This window comes from Myiozetetes cayanensis, unplaced genomic scaffold, assembly GCF_022539395.1.
Source record: "Myiozetetes cayanensis isolate MyiCay16 unplaced genomic scaffold, myiCay2020 scf9, whole genome shotgun sequence".
In the NCBI taxonomy this organism is placed as follows: Eukaryota; Metazoa; Chordata; class Aves; order Passeriformes; family Tyrannidae; genus Myiozetetes; species Myiozetetes cayanensis.
Window position 1 is genome coordinate 28,362,808 of NW_026088185.1, and position 19,168 is coordinate 28,381,975.

Here is a 19,168-nt window from a genome sequence, read left to right on the forward strand (position 1 = left end):
AACTGAGCAAGTGTTAATGCAGCAAGGGCCTCTGCAGTGGTAACAAATTCCTGCTATAATCCTCCACCTAAGCAGATAGGAGACAAGTGTTATTTAAGTTTCAAGTTTTTAATGCTGCCCGTAAGTGTCAAAGTGAGGCTGCAAGAAACATCTTTAAGGAGAGTTTCTGATACTTTCTAATGCAAGGAGGAGATGGGGTCTTATCAGCTTGCAAGAGAGTTTGTTGAAGAGAAGAATGGGAGTTATAAAACAATTTTATTTTATTTTATTCTCTTACTACCTTAGGCATTCTGGGTTGGCTGAGGAAGGAGAAGATACAGCAACACAGTAGCCTGGGACATGTTGTAGCTCTCACAGTTCCCAGGTGGACTAATTTAAATACGAAGGCAATTGTCATCAGCTTTGCAAATGAGTTTCACAATAGAGAATTAATAAAACTCCTCCTTATTGACTTCCACTTCGACAAAGCAACTGTATGTACAAAGATGCTTTAAAAAAAAAGGTGAAACTGGAAGAAAGGATAAAATTCAAACATTCCCCTTCATAGATTTCACTGCATTATTTCTGGGCTTTCATGGAGCAAACTGTCTGATGGAGGCAGGACAGCACAATTCACATGCAATACTTGCTGGGGCTCAGTTACTATTTCAACTGGAAATAAGAACAACTCTTAAGAACCTCATAGCAAACCAGTTTCTTTCATGTGTTGATGCTGCAGACTTGTGTTTTCTTACTCTCTCCATAATATACCACCTAACAGCTTTTGTGAGGTGTAAAACATGACACATTGCAGTAATGGATTTTAAATAATATGTTGCACAGCTAGTTTTGGTTTACTGAGGAACAAGTTTAGGATGCAACCAAGGAGAGGACTAAAAACACTTTCAGGGATTTGAAAGCTGGGATATAAAATGAGAAACTAGGAAGCACTGTGTTAATTTAATTTCTTGCCACAGCTCACCTTTCACTGTAACTTCCATGTGTACAGACCCTCCAGGTTCCTTTTGTTTCTCATGTTAAACACCCCTCTTTTGGGTTTTAGCCCCACTCTTGATAGCACACTGTTAACTGATACCAAACCACCCAAACCAAACAGGAAAATAAATAATACAATCCTGAGCAACAAAAAGGCTGGGATAACCAGAGACATAAAAGTCATGGGTGGAAAATGAACAGTGAAAATATTTAAGTTAAAAACCAGAAGAATGCTTCCAATACGGCAGAGGACCAGCTTCCCACTAACTAAAGAAGCCTAATTTCACTGAATTGTCAGAGTATGACAGAGGTTGTAGGGCACAGCTAGTGCAAATAAGGCTGGACAGGCCCCCCTGGACCTCTGGGTCTCATTTCCTGCAAGGACAGCGCTGGAGTTGGATACCTCTGTCCAACATTGTCCTTTCATTATGTCTTGAAGTTCTCTCTGAAATTACAGAAAGTTGTGCTTACATTTCTGAGGGCAGATCTGGGCAACTTGCCTTTCGCCTCATACCACTGGACACACTTTCCTTCCTCCCTCCCTGCCCATAGTTTTAAGAATTTAGTTTTAAGAATTTAGTTTTAAACTGGGAACATAAATCTCTATTTCAGATTTCCTTGGTTTAGATGGACTAAGCCAAGACACTCCCTACCCCTCTCAAGCATCTATAGCAATGAACCCATTTTAGAGTCATTTCTTCTCCTGTGGAAGACACTCGCCCATGACACTGATGTGTATTTTCTGTCCACATTAATTTGATTTTGTAATCCAAACCAGAGCAAGACTTTGGTTGCTTCTGTGTTCCTCAGGCTGCTGTGTGTCCTCAAAATACAACTGAAGTGGTGAAATGAATTTGGAACACTGGTTTTCCTTGAAAGCTTTCTCACGGAAAGCTTTCGTGATCCTTCCACTACAGACTGGTCACCAGACAGTTGCCATTAATTACTGCATGGAGACATTTGGCCAAAATAAACACAAGACACAAATCATGCATTAGGGATTTAGCTGGTTTAGAACTATGGCAGAAGGAGTTGTCTTTCTCACGTTGTGTCCTGTATCCATCATTTCAAATTCCTGTGGGATTTTTGCTGACCTGCCTGTAGAAAGAAGGAAGTAGGACTCAGGAATGAAGCTGATGAGGCTCAGGTCACAAACTGAATTTAAATGAAGCAGAGAAGGGGAGCTTTGCCAAAACCATGAGCCTCTCCCTGCTACACTGCACCCTACCAGCCTAGAGGCTGTAGCAGCTTTGAACCCACCATTAAACCCATGTCTAAGTGGAAGACTCTATTTCAAGGTCTAGGAGAATATTAATTTGATGATTAAGAGAGAAAACAGGGTTTACAGCATTGTTGATGCAAGCAGCAGTAGAACCAGCTGCCAGTCCTCTTGGAATGAGGAGGCACATTGCAATAAGAACAACATTTTCTGTAAGAAATCTCAGAGAACATTATGAGCAAGTTGTCTCTAACATCTCAGATTTATAGCATGGCCTGGCTCAGAATCATTGCAATTTCAGAGCTTCCTCACAACAAAAACTGTTATTAAGGCTTGAAACTTTGGCCAAGGCTTTTATTCCTATAGCAGTTTATTATCTCCTCCTCTTCTAGCCCTGGCAGTCCAACAGCACAGTGGTTTCCCACAGTTATATGTTAAAACATGTGCAATAACAGTTTAGAGCTACAGCATCCACCTTCCTATAAAGCACTTTCTCACAAGCCACTGGTGGCATGTGGGGTCCTGAGGTCAGCAAAACACATCATCTCATTCCACCTTGATCTCTTCTGACATCAAAAGAGATCAATAGATAAGAAAGGAAGAAAATACTGCCCCAGCATGTCTGTACATAGAATCAAGCATTTATGTGGATATGGTGTGAGACAGTAATGCAATGAAGGTGGATGAAAGAATCCAGGGAATTTTCTATCTCATTCCTTGTAGGCTATGATGCACAAACCAAATGAACACAACTGCCCAGAGAACAGCTCTTCTAGACACAGTTGAACTGGTTTTAAAATGAGTTAGTGGTGGGAGATAGCACAGCTTGCAAATCCCACCAAGAAAGAAAGTACGTTTTCAGTTTATTAGGACAGGGACTTCCCACTAGATCTGGCTCTTTTCCCTTCAGAGAAATGAAACATTTTCCTAGGACTGAAAGGACTCATATCCAAAGGAGGAACAGCACTGCGACACTCCCAGTCTCCCGGTTGATTCTTCTGCCCAACAAGTCTGCACTTTATGTATTGATACATGGAAGAAATCCCCTTGTTAGGAAAAGGAGATTGGAGGTTAATCTTTGCTTTAATGATAAAAATAAGAAGTCACTTCAGAAACCATTTCAGTCTCATAGGTTAAATCAAACCAGCTGCACATGTGGCCACTATGCAAACAAAACACTGTCACTAAAAAAAAGCTATTTCTTGTTGGCACAGAGAAGTGGGTAGGACACTACACTGCTGTCAAAAAGGGACAGTTCAGTCATTCAGTTTGACCCACTGGATACTGTCAGTAATTCAGTTTAACTCTCCCACATCTGTATTGAGCCTGGTCAGTGCTGCCTGGTTGAAGCACGAAATATAGGAAGAAAATTCTAAGCAGCGGTGAAGAATTTTTAACAGCTGCTGCCTGCTGCATTGGTTGAGCTCGATTCTCTGAAACAAGTCCTGTTAAATCCAGTATTTGCCCCAAGAAACACGTCTGGGATTATCCCATAGATTTCATGTGCACAGGATACATGCAGTTTCAAAAGACAACTCCCTGCTGACTGAAGGAGGAACAGGTATTACAGGGCTTTTAAGTCTCTGCAAGCAATATAGATATCATATCCTTTCCCTGTATTACTCTATAGACTCCAATAAATCTACAGAATCCAGCTTACCACAAGGCTACTGTTTTTCAGGCCGACTGACCCAATGACTGGTATTTATTTGCTGAGACAAGCTCCATAAAAATAGAAAGTAAAAAATCCACACTCTTCCTCCTCATCACCACAAAGAGGACATCTTGTTGCCAATCTGCCTGCCAGGAAGCCATATGGAAACAATATCAATACCACAATCTATAGGCACCCTTCCAATGCATTAATCAGGTCATTAGAGTTCAGTACTGACAGCATCTTTAAGAACTGGAAAGGATAAAGCTGTGGTAATAAGGCACAGTCAAGATCAATCCCCAGGGCCTAGTTAGATCTTCCTCTCCTTTGGTTTTTCCCTTTTTTTTCTTTAAAGAACATATAGCATTAGCTATTTTTTCCCCCCAGTGTTTGGTTTAAATTTACCATTTCTGAGAACCCCGAAGCCCAGGCAAGGCCTCTCAGTTTGATGCTCAAACCCATAATGGAAAATATCTTCCGCCTCACTGAAGCAAATGCAAGTCCCCTCGTATGAGCCAGGAAGAGCCACAGGCTTCTGCCTTGACAGTAGAGTTACCCACATAAACCCTTAAAAGGGCATTGAAAAAGTCTGGAGAGAATTAAATGGGGCATGACAATGATTTGAAGACTGGGGAAAAATAGATTATAAAATATAAACATATACATTGCACGTATTATAACCCAAAACCACACAAAGTTCAGTTTAAGATGGTTACAAGGTTTCTTATCACACGTAACAGTCCTTTCAGAGGGGGAGTTATCTGAGAGACAGACCAAAACCTAGGGGTGGAAAACTGAAGCTGCAGAAATCTGAATTTGACGTTGCCTTTCTTCTAAAACATGAAGAAAGATAACAAATGGGGGAGGGATGGAGGGGAAGGTGTTACATGTGGTTTTGCTCTCCTATCTTTCTTTCTCAAAAGAGAAGAAACCACAAGGTTTTCTGAGAGATGTGTTTTAACAAGTTATTGAGTACATTATAGCACAACTAAAAAGAAACACCCTTCTTACAAGCAGCAGAGTAAAAGCAAACCCCCCTAGATTAGAAAAACAAACAGATCACAAATACTCAGTTTTATCGGCTCAGTACAGCTCCCCCATTGAAAAAAATTAAATATATATATGTATAAAAATCACTGCACTCGAAGCAAGTGGCTGTTCATCATCTTGGACAAAACTCTTCAGGGCCAATGACGAGGCTTTACTCTGTGTTTTCACAGAAGGTTGGCAGAACATGACTCCAAGTTAAGTGTTGTTCTGTGTAACTCCATAACACAAAAGAGAGTACTCAGCCCTTGTTCTGAATTTAAGGTAACCAGAGCTGTTCAAAATCACAGCATCAAATTCTGACACTGAACCATGTTTTGTTTTCACAAGCTGAGATTCAATATTTGTCAAAGAGTTCAAAACTTTTTATTTTCCTAGTAAGATCATTTTTTTTTTTTTTTTTTGGTTTCTAGAAATATTTCTGTCTCTTATAAGTCTGGAAACTTTGCAGAGCAGTCTTCCTATAAAGCATGTTTAAACTCTCTCATTTGAAGGTGGAAGAGAGTGAATAACTTCATCTCAAAGGGGCAAGGTGTAGGGAATTCATGTACTAGGTTTAAAGGGTTATTTTTATCCTTCTTTCTTTATTTTTTAGGCTACAGACTTGCAAAAGTAGCTAGAAATAGCTTCATGTCCATCTTATAAGCACCTAAAAACCTTCGTGATCTGCAGATGGAATGCAACAGATATGGATAAGAAGTCACAATTAATGTACAGTTATCAGAGGTTGATTCTTATTTTGGAAGAAAATATTACTTTGGTTTCCTTCTATTACATACTTTTGAGCTAATTAATCCAGCTGAACCAATAGAACTAATATTAATTTGCAAGTATAGGAAAAAAATATTATATTAGAGACTCACAGTGAATCAGGCTAAAAAACTTCATCCCCAAAAATTCTCTAATGAGCTCCAGAAATTCTGCATGTGAAGCATACAGTTTAAAGGTAAGAACTTAAATATTTAATAATACCTCAATATTCTCATAGATACATTTGCATTTCTAAGTGACATTTTTGTTGTTTCCCCCCAGTGCATTAAACTAAATCCAGACTAAGCCTGCATTATCAGTAGTGCAAGTGTATTCACTCACACGTTTTGTTCAGTGACCTGCTAAACTGATTTTAGTAAGAACAAGACAACTTTGCATTCAGATGTGGAAACAGAAGATTCACCTTGCTTACCTTTTTTCAGGCCTTGGAGAAATCGTTCCAAACTCCTTTCCTTCTGATACTTCCTTGTAAAGTGTTTTGAAACCTAGCGATGAAAGCGGTAAGAACTATGTGTTTGACCATACCATTTGAAAGACATTCTAGTAGAGAGCCCTGCAAATAATTCAGATCAAGGTATGTATTGTACAGTTACAAGAACACGAATTATTACGCTGTTGAAATTACTGATACCTAAATATCAGACTAGTGAAGTCTGGATGGAGTAGCTGCCTAAACACACCATTCCATCCACAAAGTAGAAAATTACACCCAGATAATAAGGAAAATCCTTCCAAAACCTGGCACTAAGAACCATACCAACAGAAGCCAATAATTGCAAAAGATTCTGACAGCCACTTAAATTTCATTTGATAAGAAATCACTCAAGATTGGATTAGTCAGATACAGGACTTTAAGAAGTGCTCTGAATGGTGAAGTCCAGTTCCTCTCTGTGACAAGCAACTGTTTCACTTGACATCATTTCCCTTGCACGTATCACAACGAAGTGATGAGGTCCAGGTTTTCACCACAGATGTTATTTCAGTCAGCTTTGATGAGCTCTGCTCAATTTCACTTTCATTCTTTTTGCAGTAACTCTTAAAGTACACAACTCGACTTCATTATTTAGCTCATCATATGATGGGGCACTCCTGCAACTCATCAGTAAAGTCATCACCCAGACACAGCATGTTCACTTCCAACAGCTTTCTGGTCCAGGAAGATATGTAGTAGGCTTGAATCCAAGTCTTTCAAGAACAAAGCACAGACACATAGCTAGATTTGAAGTAAGATTGGTCCAGCATTCACTGGTTAAGGAAAGGCTCAAACAGACAAGCTCTGCAAATTTAGGTGTATCTATTTACAGAGTGCAAGGACAGCTATAACAGGGGACAGGATGTGCCTCAGTAAAAACAAAACAAAAGCAACCCAAACAAAACCCCAACAAACACTCCAATCTGTGCTCCCAGTAGAAAGAATGTATATAACTTCAGTGATACAGGGCAAAGAGAACACAGTACTGGGGTTATTCACCTGTCTAGGTTTTATTACTTAGCATTAGCTTCAACCAGCTAAGCAATATTAATCAACAATAACTTGTTTGCATATCTTGTTTCAATGCTGGATTGCATCTGTAAAACCAGCCCTTTTAAGTGCACCTATAGAGAGTAAACATCTGTACTACTCCTGCAACTGCATGCACATGCTTTATGAAATAAGGACAATCTTCCAGTAACTGCACAGAAATAAGTATAAACATGCTTCAGCTCTTGTAAACATGTCCACAGAGACCTCTCATGTAACCACAGAATATTCTCCTTCAGGTTTTTTTTTCATGTCTGTAAAACTGGAAAAGCAAGGCTACCTTCCTGTCAGATGTTTTAAGCCCATAGATTTTGAATTTTATACATAATCCAGCCCAGGATTTCAGGAGTGCAAAGTTTTAATCATCACTGCAGATAGGTAATAACAAGGTAATAACACATCCAGCTCCATTAGCACCCAGAATGGTTTCATGCCCAGCTTGTGCCCCTCAGTTTTAAGAGGTGGCATCCACAGAGTGTTACAATACTAGCAGCTGCTGTGTGCCAACAGCACATGGGGATGTTTAGAAATATTCAATATTAGCCCCTGGAAGAAAAAAAGGGATGATATAATGCCAATCATTTTTCTAGATATACAGTTCTCCAATGGAAAAGAAACTTCTAAGTGCATGGTACCATCCAAACCAGAGAAAACTAGAAAGGCTACCTGTTAGGAACCACAAAGAACAGCATTGATATAAGGGTCACCAAACAAACCCAGTGTATAGTTATTTAATTTTAAGAAAGAGAAAGATGTAAGGATGTGCCATTAAAGAGAGGGGATGCTAAAAGGGAGCAGTTCAAAAAGCAGGAATCCTCAGGGAGAGTTAGGAGACTATTGCAGGGCACAGGTCACCCCTTAGAAAATGGATTGCTTAAGTAAAGACAGGGAAGCCCATAAAACATGGCAAGTAAAACGTAAGCAGGAAATTAAGAGGGCTAAAAGATGATCCAAAAATTGCCTGCAAACAAAGAGCACTGTGCTAGTAAACAGCTCTTGAAATACATCAAGGACAGGAAGCCAACTAGGAAAGCAGTCCAGCTGCTGGATGACAGAGGTGTAATAGGGAGAGATTTGGATAATGCAGTGGTAGAAGAGAAGCTCAGTGAATTTGTTCCATCAGTCTTTACTGTTGAAATCTTTGGGGAGTTTTCTGCATCCATTGCACCCTTTGTTGTAAATCTAGCAGAGGAGCCAGACCAATCTGAAGTAAAATCAGGAAATACCGGACCAAACAAGGAAAATAGATGTTAATAAATCACTGGGACAGAACAATGTTCACACAAGTTCTGAAGAAATTCAAATATGAATTTAAGAACCACTAGCCAAGGTGTGTAAGCCAGAGCTATGCTCGCTCTGGTCAGTACTTGAGGACTTGCAAATCCTGCCTGCACAACTCTCAGCTATGGGAAGGGCTGTGTAGGAGAACCTGGAAACCACACTCTGGCAAGTTCAACTTCGTTCACAGTAATGAGTGCAGAACATAACAGAGTTCAAACATTAGAAATAATAAGGAAGCAAAGGATGGAGCTTAACAGGGTTCTTAAGATGGAGTGGAATCAGCAGTGCAATTCCTGGGATCACCTCTGGGACTGGTGTTACTCAGCATGTCTATCAATCAATGACAAAACTATCGGACTGGGAAAAAAAAGTTGGCAGATAGGTGTCAGTGTAGTAATTCCTCAAGGTAATATCAATTCTAACTATTCCTACTCAGAAGCTGGAACCGTCCCTGACAGTTCTCTTAAATTCTTGGTACAGTGTTCAATAGCAGTCAGGAAAGCCAAAAACATTATCAGAATCTTTGAAAAGAGAACACTCCTGAGGCATTTCTGCAACTTTACACAACCTGAGCACTCCCACAACTTGAGTATTATGATTTGCTCTCCACATACCAAGAAGGACACAGGAAGTTGATGCAAAGGGCAAATAAATGGAAATGGAGCAGACACTTTACATGGACATACTAAAAGGCTCTGACTCTTCAGTTCGGAGAGAAGACTGAGGATGGATATGACCAGGTGTAATAAAAAATCCATGAGTTGTTAAATGCAGAACTCTTACAAAACTAGAACAAGGCAGTACTCACTGCAACAAACAACCAACTCATTTAAATAGAAACCACTTGTTTACCCAGCAGGTTACAAGCTTCTGGAACTTGCTGTCACGCAAGCCTGTGAAGTCAAAAGGGTGTCCATGGGTTCAAAAAGGGATTAAACAAACTCTGGACAACAGGTCCATAAATAGACACTTAAAGGACTAACCAGGTACACATCCTCTAATATCCTTAACACAAGGGTTGTGGAAACTGGACAGCTAGGGAGAGAAGTGGATCTCAAAAAACAGCTGTTGAAGGTTCTCCTGTTAACTCATCACCATATCAGGCTAACTGGAACACTGAGTCAGGTCTAATGTTATTCGTTTTTTAGATAGGCTGCAGTGTTCCCACACATTACACCACTTCCTGAGGATAAGCAATGACCCCAGCAAAGGAGCAAGGTGATAGAATACAAACATTCATTACCTCTCATGCCAGGGGTGAGAGTGGGACAAGGACAGATACAAACAGCAAAGAATAGGAAATAAAACAATTTAGACCAGTTATAGATGCCAGAACTTTTCTTATAACATCCTTCCCTCTGAAAGCACCTTTAACATCTGTACACATGGTACAGACATTCGTAAGTAGTTATTTTACCCACACAATTTAATTTTTAATTCACCAAAGTTTCACTTTAGAAGCATTTTTTAAAATGAACACCATCTTTGAAGACAGTAAGTTATTTATAGCTTTAAAAAAATGTAATCAGCAAAGTTGTATTTCCTGTCTTCTAAGTGAAATATAAGCTTCAACAGAAGAAAAAAACTCACAAGAAATGCAATTACAGAAAGTTTGTTTTCAAGACAATAAATCCTTTGTTTTGAGATTCCATTTAGTTCATCAACTTGTTACTCTTAGTTTTAAAAAAATAATTTTTGTTTGGTCCTTCAGGAAAAAAATTCTATGCCACACAGATAAAAAATTAACAAAGTTTGACAAAGTTCCCTTATTCCTGCCCTTGACACAGTCCATCTCAAAACCTTACACTTGTAATAAAAGCAGCTAGAATGGAAATAGCACTGGAAAGCTATATAGTGAATTCTGTTCACCACAGAAAACCTGACAGGCATGAACAGACATGAAACATCACACATTTTCCTCCTTCTCTTTAATTTAGTGAGGAGTAGGCCTATTACTGCAATTTCCCTCTCCAGTATCGGTATCCATACATTGCTAATGTAATATACAGGTGCCTGTCACCCACACGGGACCCTGCACAGCTCATGCACTCATGAACCACCACAGTAAGTTCAGAGAGGGTTACCTCAGTCAAGCAAAGTACACTATAACATAAACACAATATAACATCAAGTACTAAAATTTATTTACACACTTTTGTTTGCTCTTACCCCCTGAGACGAAGCAAAAAAAGTGGCAAAGCGTTTGCAGTTAGAAGATACTACATGAAGTTTAAAGTCAATATCACGCATGTGGAGAATGGAGAAAGGTCCACACTATTTTACCTGGAGAATGATTACTGAATGATTACTGACCATCTCTGACTGTCCTTGATGGTGAGATGATATGCCAGTAGTTGACTTTTATAACCTTATTTTCTGGCTGTCACTATGGTCCAGTCAGGAACAGAGCCCCCACTTCTGCTCAGACTAACCAGGATGACTCCAGCATCCATAGCTATAGCTTGGAAATACCTTGGAAAAGGAATGTAACTGAGTTCCATATCAGGTAAGAACTGAGTTCCATATCAGGTAAGAACTGAGTTCCATATCAGGTAAGTAACAGATTGGATGAAAACTGAGTACTTTACTAGTCAACTGAGATGAACTCAATAAAGGCACACTTTAACGTAAAATTAAGGAGCAGTACTTCTACTCACTGAGTTTAGAAGCATCTGAGGAAAACCCAGATCAAATAGCCTGCACAGCACTGCTCCTGTCCTGTCACCCACCCCTCAGCATGGGGGGATTCCCTCACGGGTACTGACTGCCATCCCACAGCCACTCCTTTAGGCACATCCCTCCCATAACGTATTGGGAAATGGCATGAGGGACAAGTGGCACAGGGGCCCTTGAGCCACCCCAAGCCAATCCCAGATGGTTTCCACCAGCTCTGGCACCAGGAGAGTCCAAGTGGGAAAAATTGCTACACACCAGAGCCTGTCATGCCGCCAAAAAGCTCATCAGCTGGAGAATACCCGGGTATCAGAAGTTAGGGAAAGAAAATGGTGGCTCCTGAGGGCTGGAGACGCCAAGCGGGGATCACATCCTGAGGGACAGGAGTCCTCAGGGCTGCTGCTGTCCGTGACCCGCACTGAGTGCACAGCAAGAGGGAACCACAGAGGAAAGGACTAAGCAAATATTTCTGTAAGTGACTTCTTACTTGTTTGTGGTAGTCTCGTTCTCCAGTATCCAACTCGAGGCTGCTTTCCCAGCCACGCAGAGGTGCCTTGCACAGCCTCTCCTGCCAGGGCACCCCACACTGCTGTGGCACACCCCTGAGCGGGGCTGAGGGAGCACAGAGTGCACACCCTGCCACTCCCCTAGGAATGCTGAAGCTCAGACTTCACAAACCCTCTTCCATTCAAATGTGTTCACTCCACTCACAAGCACGGACACCTTCACAGCAACGTGGAAAATCGCTGTACAGCAAAGGAACAGGAAAATGAGTAGCAAGAAGAAAGGCAAGTGTTGAAGAAAACGAAGCAAACCTCCTTTCACCACTCCCCTGTCCATGAGAAGGATGCACCCAGACATGCACAGATTTACAAGCCAAGGTCTCTTCCTAAAAAACCTGCATGATACATGCTCAGATATTTGCTTGCCTCTTATATGAGTTCAATCAGCACTAAACGCCTCCAGCTGGTTTCAAGTTACAGCCAGGGGAAGTAGCACTATGAAATTCCTCACAGCCACCCAAACCATTACTCTTGTATTTTTTTCCATGTGGGGTCATCACACCCCCTCTGGAAAGCTTAGAGGTATGATACCACTGCAGGCATCTTCAGAGAGAGCCTGACAATGGTGTATTATGAGGCTTGTTGTAACATCTTTTCAATATTCTTAAGGTCCAGTGGTTTAGAGAAGAAGGTCTTTTGTGTCTCCTGTCAGTTCCAGGAAGCTCCTGTCACTGGCATGGAGACTGCATATGGAAAAGAGCTGCTAAATAGACCATTTAAAAGAATATAGACCCAGTTTCGCTCCCACATCACTGAAAACCATGAATGCTGCAACTCTGTTGAGGTCAGAGGAACTGCACTGCTCTGGTGCTGGGGGTGAGACAGCCATACATCAGCTGTTACATTTCAAAGCCAGGACTCCCTCTGCGATGGTCTCTCAGGCTCTGTCCAAGATACCCCCCCTGAGGTCACCACAGCCACAATGTCAGCACTAAAACAGCAGCAGAGGCAGATCCCACCAAGCTAACCCACTACAGCACAAAACAGAAATGGCTTTTCACATCCAAAACCAGGCTGGACTTCAACGAGTGATGTGCAGTTGCAGTCAGTCACACTCTCAGACATGAAGTACTGACTTAAGACCTTCCTCTTCTTCCACCAAAGGAAAGCCATGATCCTAAAAGATCTGAGGTAAATAACCTGAGTAAAGCTGGCCATTCTTGACAGGTTCCTCTTTCCTGTGTATTTGAAACACAGCCTGCTTACTGCTTCTGATTTTTAACTTTCCTTTTGATACAGTCAACACTATAGGAACATGCAGACAGTGGTTTCCTGACCTAGTCTTTGACAGTGCTTCTTACAGAATATGCCCTTTACACCTTTTTTTTTTTTTTTTTAACCCAGCCAAACTGTTAATTCTTGCCAAGGAGAGATGGTCGATGTTTTGTTCTTTTTTTTTTTTTTTAATGGCACTGATTCCAAATACATAACATATGTGAATGAAAAAAACCCTTTAATATTTAACAAACTGCTTACATAATTTTAAAAAAATAATGGAATTATATATCTATTCCATTAAGCAACAAGCAACTTCATAATAATTAACACTGCCAAAAATATGATTAGACAACTATGTTATAATGGGGTATTAAAGCAGGCATCCTTATTATTTGCACTGCACATTTACACAATAAATGAAATTGTACCTGTCACTCAGTAGACATGGAAAATCTCACATCCATATTTCACCTTGTTTATCTATTGCTTTGCACCATAAGTATTCATGAGTTTATAGAATTTAGAGAAAACAAATTCACCTTGAAATCAAATGCAACATTGTCCTGATAGGAACAAAGAGCTGGGAGTTCTAGTTCCTCTGACCCATGTTGATTGCAAAATGCAACTTTTTACAGGCCTTGGCAGCAAACAGGAAACTTGCAGTACTTCCAGGCAGATAAGAAAAGCTAACTCATAAAACAGGGATCCTTTCATTATTTGGAACATCTCAGAGAGTGTCTGGACCACTGTGTCTCTCCAGCCACTCAAATCCTCTGTATAAGAGTATTTGCAATTCAGTTCTTGGTCTCCTCATTACTTGCTCATCCCTTAACATTTTGCTGAGGTTAACAGTCAGGATAGTGATTTTTGCTACTTAGCAGCGGTTCCCACTGAAAGCTGGATTACACTGGTTTAAAGAGTATATAAAAGGTCTCAGGATGAAACTACAGCCTTGGTGATCAGATTATCCTTCACTACACAGTTCCAGTGTCCTTCTGGGCACATTTTTCTGTTCAGATATCATCCTGCCACTCTGCAACTACATCAGGTCACAAGACTGCTGAAGAATAACAGAAAAAGCAGTAAAAAGACAGCTCAGAATAATGATCTTGACCTGCTGTGCAATAATTAGAAATAAACTGCCATGGATGTGTAAAGCAGCACATGCCATCACTCACTTTCTTTAGCCAGGATATCTCTGGACTCTCAGCAATTTATCACATTTCACAAGAAGCAGCAGTAAGTGATGCACACGACTGGCAAGTAGAGCCAGTCATTTCCTCTCCCACAGGTTATATCTTCTACTTTCACTTTTATGATGAAAAGTGAAAACATCCCTCTGTGACAATTTTGTACTTCAGTCTGAATAATTAATATGCCATCAGCTGGCCCTGTTTTTGGCAAGTGAGTGAATTTAATCCAATTACAGCAGAGGTGATGAGGTCAAGCTGACTTCTAGTAAAGAATCACCAACCAGACTGTCCTCAAAACAGAAGACACTGCAGCTTGCTAGACTTCTTCAGAGAGCAGACACGCTGTGATGAAGTTTAGCAATGCTCAGACTTGTTATAACAAAGGTAAGTGCCAAGAAACTGCTTTGTGCCAGCAAGCAGAAGAGGAAAGGGATTCAGCAAGAACACCCTTTGTAAAGCACACTGTAATCCTAAGCACTTAATTGCCTTTGGCAAGAGCTGCATCCCGTTGCTCGCTCAGAAGTCGTTTTATCTGCAACTTGATGCTCACAGCTCCAGGGATGAATGGAGTGGGGGAGGAGAAGAAACTGAGGGAACCAGTGAGAGAACTACAGTTACCAGTCTGTCTTCACTGAAATATAGAAAATATATATATAGAAAATATTGGTGCCTGCAAGGCCTGATCTGCACATGCAGTGACTCTGGAGAGCTCTCATAGCAGCAAATGAAACTGTCCCTCATCCAGACCCTTTGAATTGCCTACAGAGGTAGGGAAATTTGTTGTAGAGTTAGACACCTGTATTTGTACTTCAGTACTTATGTAGGACCGGCCTCACTTCAGACATTCTGACTGAACCCATATAGGTCAGCGTAAATTTGCAGGCATAACCTTCAAAGTTTACTTCTTTCCCCTGCTTATAATGCAGCATTCACAAATATTTTACAATATGTTAACCTCAACTCATTGTTGCCACATAAATGGAAGACTCAAAGGTAAATAATGCACCAAGCCTCTTTAATTAAATAGGGAGTCTGGGGGAGGAGTTTCTGCAGACCCTTTTAAATCTTAAAGCCTGCCAACTGGATGAACAAAAGGTAGATTAGGCTCACATGATAAATCCCAGCAAACCTGAAAAGCTTTTGTTAATAAGTCACTAAGGGAATTTTTTTCCCCCCTAGAATTTCTGCTCACCAGAAGTGAGAGTTAGGATTATTTGAGTGAGTTTGGTTTCCAGCAGCATTAAATGGGTATATGCCTCATGGAGCTCTAATCTCCTCATTTCTATAGAGCTCAATTCTCCTTTCATTCCTACTAAAGCAGAACCAGTTATTCTCAGCTTTTATACAGGGAGCAGCTGCTGAAACTCCAGAGGCAAAAAAATGTTTATTAAATTAGTCAAGATGCCCACAAAAACTAAACTGGAATCCTATATCAGCTTTAATAGCAACAACAGTAGTACAAATGTATTTTCATTTCATTTTGGCATTTCTTTCATGTAGCAGGTTGCTAATGAACCTTTTAAGTTTCCATTCATAAGTTAGTGTTCAGTACCTTGTTCAAAGAGCCAAACAACATGTTAGTCTAGCAATTAGTATATTCTTCTGTTTGTGGAGACACTTAATGAAGACATTATTAGAGACAGACCTTGCTGTAGCACGTTTAACAGACCCTGTACAAAAGACCCAGATTTCAGCAAAACCCACACCGTAATCACAGACAAGACAGACAACATTAAAAGCTGTACTAAATTTAAAAAAATCTCCCAGAGTCCATCCTACCTGAATCCATCTGGCTTCACCAATGAATCCTTTTCAGCACTATGGAGTAATCATATCTTCTCTGCATGCAGTGCTGAAATCCAAACAACATATGTAGTCCTAGTGTACATCACAGAAGCATTTCCATCAGTGGAGGGGATGGAGGCAGCTGCACAGGGTTTGCTAGGATGCTGTCTGGCATAGTGGATGCCACTGAAAAAGCTTAAATAGTCTACTGCAACAGATGCAGCAACGTGCTTCTTGAGCAGTGAGAGAAAGGACACCTGCCTTCCAAAGGGAGGTTAAAAAAAGAGTCATTTACCACCAAAGACAGAAGAGTGTATTAACCAGCCGGTGGGAACAAATAAATTACCTTCATTGCCTCCTAACTCATACCTGAGAAACAAAGTTTGGAAAAGCTGTTCAGTACAGCTCTAAACACAGCAAAAGCAAACAACCACAGCATGTTTTATTATGAACTTGACAAGTTTATGAAGGAGAGGAGATGAGTCTGCCCACAAAACCAGGATCACTTCCAGCCCATGTTCAGACCTGAACTCAAACTAGCTGGAAGAGTCCAGCAACTACAGACTGTGGCTACAGTTCTCCAGAATCTAACCAAAAATGTCAGCCATCTCCTTACATGGCTTGCAAACGGCTTCTGAGCACATTTTCTGGATTTAGACATCCACAACTTTAAGGCACAGCATTTGGAGCTTTTCTGAACTCTATTTACATCTGCATTTTGTTTTAGGAGGGCTCTGAAAGTAATTTGTAGCTGTTGGTTTATAGCCTTTCTAAATACAGTGTATTTGGCCTGCGTAAGGATATTGGTATGGATCTTGATTGACTGTAAAAATCGGATCATCGCCCACAGGAAGTCCTAATGAACTTAAAGGAGGAGCCAGGGAGAACACAAAACAGACCAAAAACTCGTGAAAAATTATGCATCTCTTACAGTTAACTTAAGCCAATGGCAATACGTAATCCCTGCTTATTTCAGACTTTATAAATTCTCTTTCAGCATCATACAAGCAAACCAACAGAACTTCACTGAATATTATTATTGCCTTCATCCTCCTTTGCACCATGCAGCAAAGCAACTAAAACTATGGAGAGATGCTTGCAAAGTATCAGATTTCTAACTTGCTTTGCAGCAGACCTATTAAGATTTCCCTACAAGACCAATAAAAAGTGGGTCAGTGATATTAACTAGTGTGAGCCTCCCACACTCACATAAAATCCTAACTGTGATGTTTATTAAACCAGGCACTTTCTGCTCATGCTTATCTAAAAAGGTTAAATGCCATGAACATATTGCACACCAGAACAGGACATGCTGCCTATCATTCTAGTGACTGGGTCCTCTGGAAGCAAACATTCACCTGCTAAAACAAAGTCACTCCAGTTACTTTTGGAGTTAAAGCACTTGTCCTGTAGCATTAGACTGCAAAGTATTAAGGACCAATGTAACAGTGTATCATGAAAATGTGTCATCACAAGCACTCTGTTACAAACTACAATGCACACAGTGACCAGCTACAGAAGAACAGTATCATTTGAGGAAGCAGAAAGTACTTTAGATAGATGCCAGATGAAAATTAACTATTCAGCTATTAGTAAATATAGATCTGGTTTAAAAGCAGAAGGCTCCTAAACCGCACTCTTAGAGCCTAGTTCCAGGAACATCTCAGCACACAAAGTTGCACAGGAAGACACGTATCATATTTGGCAAATAATAACACAAGTCATTAGCAAACTAAATAAAATAAAGATGTGTGCAGGAAGTAGGGGGAGGTAGACAGTAGTTCTGTTAGGGATTTAAAATACAAGATGAACTACTACTTTCATTACAGCTTCACCGACAGAAATGGCTTTCCAGCACTCCACAAAGATGATAGCATAATTTTGTAGTCTCAGTAGCAACACATCTTCTGCATGGCATGCAGTTCCATGCTCACTCCCCATAGGGTTCAATGCTTGGAATCCTCTCGGAAGGAGGGTGTGTGGAATCAGGTGTTTGCATTTATCCTCTCAGCCATTCCCTTTGTAGAGAACATAATTTAGCCTTCAAAACACTTGTGATTCCACTTCCTGACTCTGGGAAGAAGTATTCCTATAGATTTACTCTGCAGAAGACCAGACTGGGGCTAAAAAGTATCTTTAAACCATAGGACGAGGGAAGGATTCTCTGTCTTTCCATCCCTGGTCTCCAGCCCCTGCTAGTCTGCCATGCCACTCCCTTCCAGGCTGAGTGCAGGGAGCAGTGCCAGGCCAGAGTCCAGATGTGCACACACAGAAAAGAGGATTAAAAAGCAAAGAATCCCCGAAAGCATATTGCTCCATAGCGTGAAGGCAGCATGAAGAGAAGTCACCCCCCTCCCGCCAAGTTAATAATTTTAAATATTCCTCTCCTTCCCCCATCCTTCTGCAGTGTGTGTCACCATGATTTACTCTTCTCTCAGACACTAAGCATATTGTGCAACATGGTACAAATTACTTTGAGAACAGCAGTAGTTAAAAAAACACAAAACCAAAAACAAACAAACAAACAAAACCCCCAAAAACAAAAACCCTGACACAGAATTTAGTCTGAAACATTAAAGATGTGCATGTGCATTGAAGAAACATTCCTGCATGTGCCTCCACATATGCACCTTTGTATTTGAAAGGCTCAGGAGTCCAAAGGAGACCCAGGGAGATTATCCTTACAACCGAACCTATAAATGCTCTTTCCTAAAATTCCTTTGCTACCTGCCAGCAGAGAACAGTAAAACTTTAACGAATCATACATAAAAGATGACAAAGTACTTACTACCAGGTTTGCTTGCTCTCGGATCAATGCACTCCGGGAGGGGAGCCGTAGGTGAGCCCTCCTCCCTGCAGGATCCCAGCTGACGCTCTCGCAGGGGCCGGGCCGGGAGCTGGGCTGAGCAACCCGCAGGAATCCCGCGGCTCCGGTGCTCCAAGCCCGGCATGTGCCCGCAGCCCTCGCCGCTGGTCTGGCCCGCTGCAGCGCCGCTACCTCGTCCCTCCGGAGCAGCAGGTTTCCCTCCTCCTCCTTCTCCGCCTACTTCACCTCCCCCTGCGGAGGATGCCCCGGTACCCCCCACCCGTGCCCGCCCACGGGCTTCCCCCGCGTCCCGGGGTGCAGCCGGCAGGGAGAGCCCCGCGGCCACCGATCCGCCCGCCCGCCGAGCTCCACAGCCCCGGACCGCCGCCCGGAGCCCACCTGCCGCTCGGCTCGGCTCCGCTGGGCTGGGCTGGGCTGAGCTGAGCCGGCCGCGGCTGCCC

General features: G+C 41.4%; 1 protein-coding gene across 3 annotated transcripts in view; it reads right to left on the reverse strand.

Annotated features, from left to right (window-relative positions):
• The window catches only part of MYLK (myosin light chain kinase), a 204,006-nt gene extending 185,109 nt beyond the window's left edge, over nt 1-18,897 (reverse strand). For 2 of the 3 annotated variants that reach the window (XM_050339617.1, XM_050339616.1), the window contains exon 1: nt 18,690-18,897. In XM_050339617.1, coding sequence (XP_050195574.1) covers nt 18,690-18,852 — 163 coding nt within the window. In that variant the 5' untranslated portion in view covers nt 18,853-18,897. Of the gene's footprint in view, nt 1-6,078; nt 6,095-18,689 lie in introns of those variants that run through there. The other variant, XM_050339620.1, reaches the window with a different exon arrangement.
• Between the last annotated feature and the right edge of the window lie 271 nt (nt 18,898-19,168).